General features: G+C 35.8%; 1 protein-coding gene across 1 annotated transcript in view; it reads left to right on the plus strand.

Moving 5' to 3' along the window:
• Positions 1-14238, plus strand: part of RYR3 (ryanodine receptor 3) — a 230975-nt gene that overhangs the window by 206876 nt on the left and 9861 nt on the right. Inside the window, exons 88-93 of the mRNA XM_085323331.1 lie at positions 2016-2074; positions 4164-4332; positions 4939-5025; positions 6534-6731; positions 7610-7740; positions 13703-13745. Of these exons, the coding sequence (XP_085179457.1) occupies positions 2016-2074; positions 4164-4332; positions 4939-5025; positions 6534-6731; positions 7610-7740; positions 13703-13745 (687 nt within the window). The remainder of the gene's footprint in view (positions 1-2015; positions 2075-4163; positions 4333-4938; positions 5026-6533; positions 6732-7609; positions 7741-13702; positions 13746-14238) is intronic.

Genomic DNA, 14238 nt, shown 5'->3' on the forward strand with positions numbered 1-14238 from the left:
GTTGTGCAAAAAAATAATTGTGTAGCCATAAGGTTACTGGCATTACTGTATAGCCAGAGAAACTGCAAAATAACCAGTGAAACTCTGTATGACTTTGTGATGGAAATCGGTTGTTAGGAAATAGTTTTTACTACGGAATTCCCCAGAGATCTATGGAGAGCACCATGCAGAAAATAAAGAAACAAATAAGGAAAAGCATGAATAGTGAGGTGACAGAGTTTGCTGATAAATCTAAGGTATTCGTAGCAATTAAAAACTAACTAACTAAAAAATTGCAGAAGATACCTTAAAATAGCATTGAATCTTAAAATTCAGTGAAGTGATACATATGGGAGGAAGAGTTCTAATTTTACTTGTAAAATGATGGACTTTGAGCTCATCATTACATCTTGGGAATGAAATCTTGAGATTATAATAAATAGTTGTGTGAAACCATCAGTTCAATGAAAATATTGATCAGTGCAGACTAAAAAAAATCAGAGCAAAGTTTGAATTGTTAAGAAGAAAGAGAAAGAACACAAAAACAGATTATTGTACCCGATGAACCCAAGGTATATCTGCATGCTGAAGACCGTGCAGGTCAGCTTCCTCTATTTTGAAAAGAATGTGATAGAACTTAAAAATCTAGTGGAGGTCAAAAGTTTATCAAATCTGTATAACAACCCTTGTGTAGAAGTTAAACAGGCTGAGGCTCTTCAGCCTGGAAAGGAGACAGCAGAGCATATATGATAGAGGAACAGAGTGGATGGATGTGAATTTATTCATTCTTTTCCCACCCTACCCTATACAAGAATTAGGAGGCATCAAATTATCCCCAATCAGTTTGAGGTGGGAATATTTTGTGGAAGAGTTATACATTTGTGCATCAAGTATATTAGACGAAGTTTCACGGGTGAGAGGTGAGATAAGCAAGACAAGCTCTGTTTAGTAAATCCTTTCACTGCTCATGTGAAGGTGTCCAGGTGACTAGTGATGGAGAAGTTAAGGTAACTTTTGCTTTAAGTAACCTTGTACTTATGCTTATCAAGAGAACYAGAAATTTAAGAGAATTCACCAACTAAAACGATGGTGTCTAAGCACTTCTAGGGAATATAGAAGAGGTTAAGAGCTAAAATAGGTTTTTGCAGAAGTGAGTGGTACCAAAATTTAAAGAGTCTAAATTCTCTTYAAATTCCTCTGTAAATATAGGATTTGGGAGCCTGCATCTCTGATTTTCGGAGAAACTTAGGTACCTGAACTGCATTTGAAATGAGATTAYTTTGGTCTTGCAACAATGAGTCTAAGGATGTTTAAAACCTGGGCCTGGGCTTCTCTGCTGCAGTTAGCCRTCTGTAAAATAGTATATTGGTTTTTCACGGTCTCAGGGACTGTTGTAACTTTGATGATTGTAARGTGTGCCAGTAGTGGTTTAATGGATCATCTACCCATCCAAGATAAGTAGTTTGAGGAGAAATACTGCATAAGTACACCTTGTTTAAATAGTTGCCTGGTGTCAGTTGCATTAGTTGATCTTGACAGAGTAACTGGGTTTTGTAGTGCCTAATAATTACACAGATCTTTTCCAGGTTTTGATGCTGTCATTGATACAATACACTGTTCCTCATTTTACATTTGGAATGAGGCAAATTGATGGTTATAAACATCATAAACAGTAACAGCAMTGAGTCTTCATGACTGATATTTGTATTTTAGGATACGAGCTACATAAAGTTACTTTCATCCTCAACTGTTCACACAACCTGTTTCATAACACTGAATAATTCCTTTAAGTTATTCAGTCAACTTGACTAGTTACAGTATTGATTAACTCTATACTAATAAATGGTTTTTAGAAGAATTTCTGCAGTTTTCACTGTTAAAATCAAGTCTGATCTGTTTAAGAAATCTAACACTTTAAAACTGGAAGAGTGGTATTAATAAAAATTATAATATGACGATTATTATATTTAAAAACAGTAGCGTTGCAAAATTTTTATTTACCGGAATCCATTCTGATAGTTAAAGTGTTCTTGCAGATACCTGAAATAGCAAAAGAAGCTGAAACAGAAAGAAAAACAGAATCTGAGAAGGCTGAGTAAGTTACTTTTACACAATTGCTCTTTAATTCCTTGCTACTTCTAGCTAATGTTAGATAACTTGGCCAGAAAATAAGCTGATCAGTGCTCAGTATTCAAAACACTTTATCAGTATTTTGATAAGCAGCACAATCCTCAAGAGATTGCAGTCCATCCCAGTGGGCTACAAAATACTAATTTGATTTCCAAGGACCCTGACAATACGGCATATATAAATTTACAATCRCTGTCTTTTAAAAAAATTCCTGTAACCACCTTTAAAAATGAACACCAATTTTRAAAAACTCTGCAACTTTTTGTTGCTACTATTTACACTTACCTTACTTTCTACTATCTACTATAGTTTTCAAGCAACAAAGAAGACAATGAGTGATTATTGAAACACAAGATTTGACTACCCAAACAATTTTTTTTAGTCTTAGTTGAACCTAAAACTGTAGCTATGTCTGTGCTTTTCTTCTTGAGTGTTTTTAGGAGCAGATGTGAACTTCAGAGCAGATACATTCCTTCATCCTGTTATCCTACGGATGGCTACTTAAAAATAGCTCTTAAAATGCTCTCCTTGCCCCAGAAGCATTCTAATTTTATGAGAGCCATGCTGTCTCAGTCATTTTTCTAATCTGCTCTGTGTATTATTTTAATGTATGTCAATTTTTAGATAGATACTTTTGTATAGCTTGTCTGAAAATTATAGTTGTCTTCCTTTGTTCTACAGAGATACATACCTACCTACCTACATAAATATATATATGCATGTGTCTGTATACATTCACATGCATATATATATATAAACACAGGCGTATGTATTTATGTTTTTTCTGTGACTTCATTAAAGTATGTCATCCACATCATCCATGAGGGTTCAGTATATTTTTCATTTCTTCATTAAAGTCCCTTCCTTGGATTTTACTGTCACAGAATTGCTTTGATATGATTTGTCTCCCACTTAATCCCTGCAGAGATGTTAAMCATTATTTTCTTTGTTTAGAGTATTTTCATTAATTGATAAGTGCACTTGCACATTTTTATGTTCTTTTGTACTTAGAATCCAAATAATCTGTTAATGAATGTTTTTTGTTATGAAGACAGTAACTTCTCATTTTTATGCTTAAAGATAAGGAGCTTCAGAAATTGTTGTTTTATCCAGACTATGGTATTAAATTAGTTAATATTCAGATTGGTTGAATCACCCCTTTTAAAAGTTTTATTGGAAGCTTTGTCTGTTTTGGGTGGTGGGGGGAGTAGTAGTTCTGCTCTTTGCTGRTTGATTTTGGTCTCCTAATCCAGACTCTAATAGCATTTACCAGTGCTTCAGCGAAGCATTTTATAAATACCTAGGAAATAAGCCAAATTCTCACTTATGTTCTTATTTTAGCCTTTTTCACTTTTTTTTTAATAAACATGATCTTTTTTTTCCTTTTATTATTTTATTGAACTCATTTTCCTGTTGTCGTCTTTGTCTGTTTCATTCTTCACTACTTTTGTAGCAAATTGAAATTGCCTTCAGTTAAAAAAATTGACTTTAAAAGTCTACTTCCACTTAAGTCAGTCTTCCTGGCCAGCCATCTGACTGACACTTTGTAAGACGAGGCCCTCAGAGGGAACCTTCACCTTCCTTACTCATTCATCCCTTTAACAATAGTGCTGAAATGAACTCAGTTTCTTATGATCTTGCATCTGATATCCTAAAATCTTTTCTTTAGCCTCAGGTTCAAGAAACTACATGTGAACTCTTACAATTTTTATGTTGCTTTTAATGAGTATGTGCGTGCATCACTGGTTTTGGTGGCACACASCTATTCACTTTACATTTGGTGCAGTAACATCTGCCTGATTTTTGGACTTTTACCCTGTTGCTCTACTCTGTGTTCGTTCAGTGATTGTTATTCTTTTGTATCATTTGGAACTAAGGTCATTTTTTGACTTCTGTTTTATTTTCTATCTGAAATCTTTACTTACAGTGACCTTCACTCACTGTCTCAWAGTAGTTTACCAACCTTTCTAAATTAGAATTCTCTCTAAATGAAAACTATTATAATATGCAAGTTTGTCTAGGTATTTTTTTTGTTTAGCTAACCTTTCTTCTAGCATGGAAGATGGTGAAAAGCAAGATAAGGCAAAGGAAGTACAATCTGAGCATCTAGAAGAGGGAAAAGTGAAGAAAAAGAAGCGAAGGCATGGACAAAAGATTGAGAAACCTGAGGCTGTTATGGCTAACTTCTTTAAAGCTTTGGAAATCTATCAAACAAAAATGCTGGTAAATTTTACTTAAATTCTGTTAGTCATTGAACTTTTATTTGTATAATACAGAACATATTGAAGGGAGGGAGAAATTTCATTACAAAAGGAGGGTTGGCATGAGTTTCAGAAGATTGACTGTAGTCAGTCTTTAATGATATTTGTAATGCTTCATAGCATTGTAAGAATTAAAGTATGTATATAATTTCTTTTACCTTGACTTAACAGAATGATTAGGTAACCTCTTGAGCTTCTTGTGCCCTATTTTCTATAAGATCTTTCTTTGTTCTTAAAAATACCAAGTGAAGAATTCTCTGCAACCTGCTCAAGTAGTTTATTCCAGTATTTCTCTGGCATTGCTCTTAGAAAATTTTCCCTAGTATTCTATTTCGGTCTTCTCTGTTGCAATTTTAAGCCCATTATTTTTAATCCTATTTACCAGGGAATGGGAGAATAGACTACCAGGAAATGCCCTTGCTCTTTTAAGCATCATATAATGGCAACCAAAAGCAATATAATCTTACATTTACTTTCTTAGAAACCTTACTGCCTACTTTCTGTATCTTAATATTAGCTACTGGCCATCTCTAATTTTTTTCTCTTTTTTCTTAATTTCTTTTCCCAGCATTACTTGGCAAGAAATTTTTATAACCTACGGTTTCTTGCTTTATTTGTCGCATTTGCTATCAACTTTATCCTGCTATTTTACAAGGTAAGATTATGCTTATTGCACTGTTCCTTAAATTGTTTTTGGTTATTTCCAAAAGCATATTTAATGCTGAGTTTAAGGCTTGTTTAATAAAGCCATTGTTGAGGCCTTTCAAGCACTAACTAAAAGCATTTAAATATAAAATAATTTAGAAGTTTCTAAACTTCATTACTAAACTTTGAGATACTAAGTCTGTTTTTATTTTACTCAGGATCAATGAAAATATACGTTTATTTCATTCATCTTGTATAGTTGAGTTATAGGCATTTTTTTCATTCACTCACATATATATATTAACATTTGAATTGTTAATCTTATCATGGGAAAGTTAAAATCCAGCTAAAATAACTCAAACACCAAAAGAAGATCAAATATATGTTTTGATCCTTCTTAACTGTGTTTCCATGTAAGAGTGCAGTTTTGTTGTCACGATTATTTGTTCTGTTTTCTGTGTTGTCATTACCAGTGTTTTTAGTTAGTGACTGTAGTGATGAAGATATTTCTCTACTGGGATTGGGTTTTAATTGATCAGGGTRAAGTCTCAGAGATAGGGCAGATGAAGACATAAAAGGCACTTGAWAACTAGGAAGACTTTCCATCGGCCATTTTGGGAGGGAGAGAGTCAGGGCTACTCTGCCTCTCTCTTCCCATCCCATTTGGTTAGTGAAGGTGGACTTGAAAAGAATATAGAGGAGTGTGCTTCCGTCTTTGCCAGTCCTCTCCCGCCACTCCTCCCTGCTTTTCATTGAGTCTTGTGGRTCAGCCAACATTTCACTGCATTGCAGAGGCAGGACAGAAGTTCGTATTCATCGATACCAGGTAATCCGTCGTGGACAGGAGGGAGGACAGGAGCTGGAACAAGACAGAGGGGATGTGGGTTTTCAGAGAAAGCTGTCAGAAGACAGACACTTAGCACTTTTATTCCAAAGGCCAATTTTCTAATGCTACTGGCAGAATTTAGTGCAGTATAGCAGCTTTATGGCTTAGAATATTTATGAAGTACTAATTAAGTGCTATATTAACTGGTATGATCTAAACTAAAACATGAAATACAAATTCATGGGCAATATATGAGTTGATAACAAGAGAATCTTGTTTCTTCCTAGAGTTTAGTAATCACGAACAATATAGATTAGAAAACAAAACCAGAATTCAGTCAGACCAGGTCATTCCATCATTGCTGGGTTCCTCCAGTAAGACATTTGTGCATAACATTTTCATTGTTTGTTTTGTTTTCACTATGATACTGTTAAAGGAGAGATTTTGAAATGATGGTATACTGTACTTGCCTTTCTAGATTTTCTTTTCAGTGGTATGGGAGACTTCTGCTGCTCTTGCTCTGAAACTGAAGGATGCTAATTTTCAAAGCTAATACTCTGTCATCTCAGCAGAGTAGGCTTAACAAACGTCAGTTATTTGGAAGAAATTAGGGATTTGTCATTATAATAAAGGAAATGGAGGAAAAGCTTTTAAGCTCCTTGTATGTTTGTAATGCTCTTGAATTTTCTCAGGTGACAGAAGAGCCACTTGATGAAGCAGAGGAAGACTCTAATCTCTGGAACTCTTTTGATGAAGAGGAAGAGGACGAGGGCATGGTGTTTTTTGTTTTAGAAGAAAGTACAGGTTACATGGCACCTACTCTCAGAGGCCTGGCAGTTATTCATACTATTATCTCGTTTGTCTGTGTGATTGGATACTATTGCTTAAAGGCAAGTTCTGAATTTGATTATTAATCTGTGTGTGTTAAAGGACAGTCTGTCTGTCACAAAGTGATTTTTGGAGTTGAGATCAGAATACCCATATTTATATAAATACTTACAATGCTCACTATTTAATATTTAGATGTTTTCCTCAGTATCTGTCAGTAATTCAGTGCTACGAAGCAGTACTAAAGCATGTTGCAGTGTCATGTAAACAATTCAGAGTTGAGAGCACAGTGCTTTACATACTGGTAGTCAAATTTTTGTCTGCACTAATCTAATCTTCTGCATTACAAAGAATGAATCTGAGAAAAGCAAAGCAGTAATGCTTCCCGCCACCTTTTGAATTTCTGGGGAGTAATGACCAGCTTACTCTATATGAAATTATGAAGGAAGTAAATTGAACCTCTCTGTTCCAGTTGGCCGGGGCAATCCATCTTTCTCAATTCTTCTTCCTTCATTTTTATTGTTGGCTTGCTGATTTTGGAATTCAGGGTCATACTGTATCAACACTGCCACTGCTAACAGCAGGAGCATTAACTGTCCCCCAAGATTATGCAACTGGGACAGTGAACGAGCAGTGTCTAGAATTTCAATTTTTGTTTTATGCTAAAAGCTGAGTTTTGTTATTTAGCATGAATAATATTGATGATCTTATTCCAAGATCTGCTTGAGAAAAGAAAGATAGATAAGAAAGTAGAAATTCAGCCTATGGCTGAGATAAGAAGTCTTCACAGTAACATCTTTGACCTGTGTATCTAGTCCTCAGGATGCTAGTGTGACATTTGGTAAAATATAATATTATAAATATTACTTAATATAGGTAGATATCACAGCTTCTAAAAATGTGTATACCCTAACAAACATGTCCACTGTCATTTTCTTAGGTTCCTCTGGTTGTATTCAAGAGAGAAAAGGAAGTAGCTAGAAAGCTGGAATTTGACGGTCTGTACATAACTGAACAGCCATCTGAGGATGATATTAAAGGACAGTGGGACCGCCTGGTTATAAACACTCCGTAAGTAAAATTAAAAGGTTGTATGTTTAGTTGTTTATAAATATTATAATTAACTAAGCCACTGAAGCTTACCTGCCTGCATGCCACCTATTGCATCTGAAGGAAATGTGTTCTTCACCTTATATTGGATGCAACAGTAGATTCTAGTGTGGAATCCTATATTATCTGTTTGTTTAATAAATATTATCATAACAGGGATGTCTTTTCCCCCTCCTTTGTATTGTTCTAGAGTTCGCAAGATTTGTATATCTTCCCTCCTAAGCCTTTCTCAAGATGTTTCACAAGKTAGTCACTTGTGAATAAGCTTTAAAACATAGCGTACATCCTTTTCCCTGACTCAGTTTCACATTCATGTTATACAGCGGTATTCTCTACTGCCCTCCTTTCCCTTTCTCTCCAACAAAATTTGAATATGAGAGAAGTAGATCTAGTGTAAAATAGCATTCCCAGGGTAGGTTCGACAGCTATTACCGTCTGGTTGTATGTATTAACAAATAGCGTAGTAGTCATACACAGGTTTTYGGAGATTCACCTGCTGTTCTGCGTGTGAATGCTACAAAGTTAGGCAAGAGAAAGAAACATACAGTAAGTTCTTCCTGCTGAGCTGCAGCAATCTGTTCAAGAGGTCACCTTCCTTTTCTTTCACCACTTTAGGTACTGAATTACAAGAATAGCTCCGATATATGAGTCATTCTAAATTAGCATTAACAAATGTAATCAAACAGATTATTTCTCAGTTTAGCAGCGTGAAAACAGCACTATGTAATTTTGAGATTGATTTAGAGCCTTTACTTTTAGATACTGTTGTAAGCAAGGTCCTATATTGGTTCTTGACTTCTTAGTCAAGTAAGTTTAACTTGAAAGTTCCCTTCATGTCTTTCATGTACTCTTTTGGGCAAACTGATAAACAGTAGAAATGTGTGTAAGTAGCTGAAGCTGGGTTTTATTTTTTTGTCAAAAAACACATATAACTATATATTACAGCAATATATCACACATTTTCAGGGATGCCAGAAATAAAAACAGAGCCAGATTGTCTTGTGCCTTTGTGCTGTGTGAGCAGAGAAAACATAGAAATGGGGGAGAAAAAAATCTATATATATGGAGGCAACAACACAGAGAAATGTGGTAAATTAATCTCTTGAAACAATGCCTAGTCTACAGGCTATTTCTCATCATTTAGTCTTTCAAGACGATTAGAAACCCATGTTGGAAATGGTATACCTAGGCTTAGATTTCTTTCCTTCTCCATTAGTGTCATAGCTTAAGGACAGTAAGAGAAATCTGAAAAAGAGGGAAGAGGTATCAAATTATTTACAAGTCATAAAGCACTTGTTATTTAAATATGTGCAGGCATAAGTAAGTATTCAATAAAAACAAGCCACCAGAAATCATCAACTCAATGCACAGAAGTGGTGATATGCTATCAAATAGTCAAAATGTCTGTCTTATAATTGATTTATTGGTCATAGTCAATTTTTGAAGATAGCAGTTATAAATAGTGCCCCTTAGCATTTTCATTAACATTAGAATCTCTACAATATTATAAATGCTTGAATGTTTTGTTTTCCCAGATCTGATTTTTTAAGAAATTTTCATTAATAATATGTGCTAATCTATAGCTCAGTCTGAAATTAAAGGTACAATAAAAGGTTACTTGAAATTTATTTTAAAATTCTGTTAAAATATTTTTAAAATATGGAGGGCTCTTTCATTTTTGCATGTAGATCACTGAAAGCTAGAAAATATAATAAGAACATACAGAGTAATAAACTGAGAAGCAATTCTATTTTTTATATTCTGATATTTATCAGAAAAATGTGCTGTAAATCACAGCTGAATTCAGTTTGCAATTTTGTTTTTATTTATTTTCTCTGATAACAGTGAATTTTTTTTTCTCATTCCCATAAATTCCTTATGCCTTCCTTTCTTGTTACTTTCTGCTATGGATAGTATATAAAGTCTTGGAAGTAGTATGGCTGCCCTTTAATTTAAATTAAATTAAATGTGTGCAGTTAAGTGAAATACTGATTTGTGTTTTTAATATTTGTATAGATATTTGAAAAAGATGGCATTTGTTTTTCTGCATATGGATCCGAACAACAATTAGGAAACTACATGTGTGTAATTCTTGTGGCTCAGTTCAGCATAAAATTTACCTTCTCGACCACCTTCCTTTTGGCAGAGAGCAGTAAACTWTCATCCAGCCTTTTCTCGTTCTTCAGCTCTTTCCTTTATTTTTTCATTCTGACTCCTGGTGCACTAAGAGCAGTACAAAGATCGACAACTGTGATGGTATAACAAGCATCTATTGTACTGACACTTTTCCAAGGATAGTGTTAGTATTTTCTTCTTTCACTATGAGAAGTTTTCAATTCCTATAAATGAGACAGGATCTGAGACAGAAGCAGTGGCCCTGCATCTCTGGGAAATGCAAAGCCTCCTGCAAAGGTTAGACGTCTGAAGCAGAAGAGTTGGGAAGCTGCCGCGGTGGTCGGTGGATTTGAGGCAGTGGAGCTGAGCACACCTCTCTGACACGTGAACGGAAACTCAGTCACGAGGAAAAAGACCGTAGTGGGGCAACGTCAAACTCGTGATGAAGCAGTGCTGTTAGATAATCTTTACACAAAGATCAGTTAACCACGTTTCCTTACTCTTACAGCATGCTTGTTAAACTGATGTGATATCATATGAGGATCTCAGTCCCAAACAGTGTTTAGCAGACTTTCTAGAATTAAATAGTTCATATTGCGTGGCCTGYTCATGCTGGAATTCAGTACCGAAATAGAGCATTTGGCAGCAGTATCAAGCAAGCCGTAGTACTATGCAATAGCAGTGCTAGTATAGGAAGCTTACTATTTCATAGTGTTTTCCTTGCAGTATGTATTTATTTCCCTGTAGTTATTCTGGGGAGTCCAAAAGGCACTGTTCATTGTGAGACTTTTTTAATCCCACGTGTCTTGGGCTAGCCAGACTTTACACAGTAAGTGAATCAGATGCTGCCCTCTGAAGTGGAAAAATCTTGATGTATTTGTGTCTCTTTGGCAATACTGAGGTAGTACCCAGACACCTTCATTTCCTGTCTTTGTCACTGAGAGCTGACTTAAGCCACCTTTTAAGAAGATAAGTTTTGCAGAGTATGTAATAACCACAGACATTCTGCAACCTCAGAAGTTTTAAGTGGCTCTTCTAAGATGAGAGAGCTGAACTGGAAGTTTCTCTTTTTTCTTATATATTTTTCTGGTTTTTGTGATGTGTTTCAGCCAGTACTTTCACAGGCTCAGGTCACATTAAGCGGATTACAGCTGAAGATTCGCAGACTAGGTACTAACTTCCTAAGGAAGCTACATCAGGCTGATGGATTTTTGTTGAGTAAAAAGATATAAATTGAAGAATTGGAGGAAGTGCAAAAGACATTTTAAATACTGAATGAAAATAAATGTCAGGTCTGAACTGGAGCAACTACCCCATATACATTTTACCCTTGATGAGCATATACTATCTCATTTACAGAAGGTTGACTTCCAAATTGAATTTAGTATTGACACCTGACAGACTCATACTTCTCATAGAGTCATAGAATCAGTAAGGTTGGAAGGGACCTCTGGAGATCATCTAGTCCAACCCCCCTGCTCAGCAAGGTCACATGTGGAGGATAGGAGTAGTACAGGTACCAGAAGTGCAGGCTTGCTCTGTGCTGGCAAAATCAACTTACACTGAAACTACTGTCAAGAGCACCATCTGGAATAATTACWGTGAAATAGAGTATAAATTGAAACAAAGTATTTTGTATGGCCRGGGAACAGTATTCAGATCAGTCAGAACTTTGGGTCATTTATTTAAATTTACTAAGTTGTAAAAGCTTCTTCTAGTTTTCTGAATTGTGTTACTACTTCCCTTGTAAGTATTGCTTAGAAACTAACTCTCCTCTGTAAGAATATCTTTACTATCTTTGAGAAGGTAGGGTACAGCAGATTTTCAGACAATGTAGTATAACACTGTTTCTCAAAAGATACCATCTGCAGCAGATCTCATGCTCTTTGAATTCCTTAGCATGAATATGACAGAAATTTCCACCTCTCTATAGCTCAAAGCTAGTACTAAGCCAGCTGACTGKTTGCACTGCACTACCTTGAAGAATTGTTTCCAAAGCCATTTTTGATCTTTGAGAAGTAAACTTACCACCTACTGTCCCGATTGCCTCAGGAACTCTGACGAGTAACTAATTGCTCTTGAGCACTGCTTTTCAAAAAATCTTGTACTCAGTTTATAAACATCCTTYGTGTTCTTCTGCTGGCACAAAAGACAGAAAAATGCAATTTTTCCTGTATCTTTCAGATACTTTCTTCTATGAGAGTGAGAGCCCTCAAAGGCAAATTTCCACATTATTTTGATTAGTGGATTCTTTCATCTATGCAGTTAGCATAAGCCTTCTGCATTTCCTTTTACCCTGAAGATCTAAGATGTCTGAGAAGAGTAAGAACAACTTAAAATCTATATTGAGCTTTGTGATTTCAGTTCTTGATAAGACTGTTTTGCCCTTTGCCACATGTCAGAGCTTGGCAAGTTTGCTGGCAGAGTCTGTCCTTATAGGTTACCAAGTCCTCAAGGGCTATGGGCAAGCTTTTGAATACTGTAAATGCTACTTTAGCTGTACTGTAAACTGAGAGGAAAAACCTCTTTTCTCCATTTGGAAACTGGAGAGTTTGCTTAATTTCCAACCTGTTTGATTGAAAGCAAGCTACTAGACAGACAGACAGCCGATCCTCAGTAGAAATCAGYGTGAATTAACGAGATGTGTTGTCAGCTTGTCCCAAAGGACATCCTATACTGCCTGTTTTCAGCATGTTAATCTATCTACTGAAGTTGAGTAAAAGATAAATCTAATTTAAGCTGACTAAACCTTCCTTCTGACAGGAACTGACTCTCAAGGTTTAGTGCAGTGGTTATAGCCTCAGGGATACCCACTATTGTTTATATACTGAAATGTCTTTTTTTATAAGTTAAAAAGATAAGTAATGAGACAAAAATGGGACCCTAAATGCAGTACAGTTATATGTTTGCTGTACAAGACGTTGGCACAAGCTGGCTGCATTAGAGCGAGACCTTGCTTAAAAGGTCCATTTATTTTTCGTTTTTATACACAACAGTTGTTGCTTTACTTAGCGCAGTGGACGTGACTGTTCGGAGGTGGGGAGGCAGAGAAGGGGTGAGGGAAAGGGGGAAGATGCAAAACATCCATGAGCTGAAGGGTCTTGAAGTCTTAGAATTGTAAACTTGCTTTTATCTGATCTTGTTCTGAGATTTCAGATCCAGTAACAGTGATCTTTTATATGATGCACCTGAGAACAAGACTACCAGTAAWCCCTCTTTTCTCCAAATGATCATAGCAATAATCTATGTTTTAGAATATTTTTTTAATTTTAATTTTGTATGTTTACACACTGTCCACTGGTTCCCAAGTGTTCAACCTCAAATTGCAGTGTAATCCAGTGAGCTGAAAAATTATTCATACTGCAAAACTCTTACTTTCATCGCAGATTGCAAGGCTTGTTTGTCTGTACTGATCTTGTAGTTGGAAACGGTAAAGGCTTTATTTAGGAGATCAATGATACTRCAGTGAAAATCCTGCTATTATTGAGTTGTTAGGATCATTAAATGATAATATTTAGCCTGCTGTCCTTTTGTAGCCATTCATGATATTTATGTCTGAGAAAAAGGAAAGGGAAAAAAGAAAGATGATATTGCAGTGAGTCATAAATTCAAATAGACCACAGGTTGTCCTGACAACTGCCATCTGCATCAAAAGAAATTGTTCTCATAAAGTGCAATGTGTGAGTGAACAAAATTGTATGAAAATCTGCAGTGATCATGAACATGCCATTTCCTTCTATTTTGCTTCTTTTTTTTCCCTTCTCATAAAAGTTAAATGACTTGAAATATCTTTGCCTTATCTATGCAGGTCCTTTCCTAACAATTACTGGGACAAATTTGTAAAACGGAAGGTAAGTAAGTAAGTGCTGGGTATTTCTATTCTGTTAGCCGTAGCAATAACCTGCTACTCACTTAATTTGGATATCTATAGGTAATGGATTTAGGTACCCATAAATATAGAAAAAATTGAGCCCTGAGATTTGTTTTATGGAAGTGATTGTTGTGGTGAATCTCAGAGTTTAAGAGGCAGTCGCAGCGTGGGTGGGCGGAAGGAGAAAGAACGACTCCTTTGGGTTAGTTCCTAGACTCATACGTTCCAAATAACCTGGTGCTGTCAGTCAGCCACGCACTTCTAATTTGCAGCCTTGTCATCTTGAGGATGCAAAGCCCCCTCATCCCCCTAAAAAAAGAAAAACATGCCAGCTTAAATGATTTGAAATTATACAGAAGCTTTCAGATAATAGCATTTAATGCTTCTAGTTTTCTTTTTATGTGCTTACCCCCCCTCCTTCTGACCCCCCCTCCAGTTTTCTCCGAGTTCTCACTGTTCCCTTAGTGTTAACT

This window comes from Rhea americana, unplaced genomic scaffold, assembly GCF_003343005.1.
Source record: "Rhea americana isolate MKP2758 unplaced genomic scaffold, rheAme1 scaffold_84, whole genome shotgun sequence".
NCBI lineage: Eukaryota > Metazoa > Chordata > Aves > Rheiformes > Rheidae > Rhea > Rhea americana.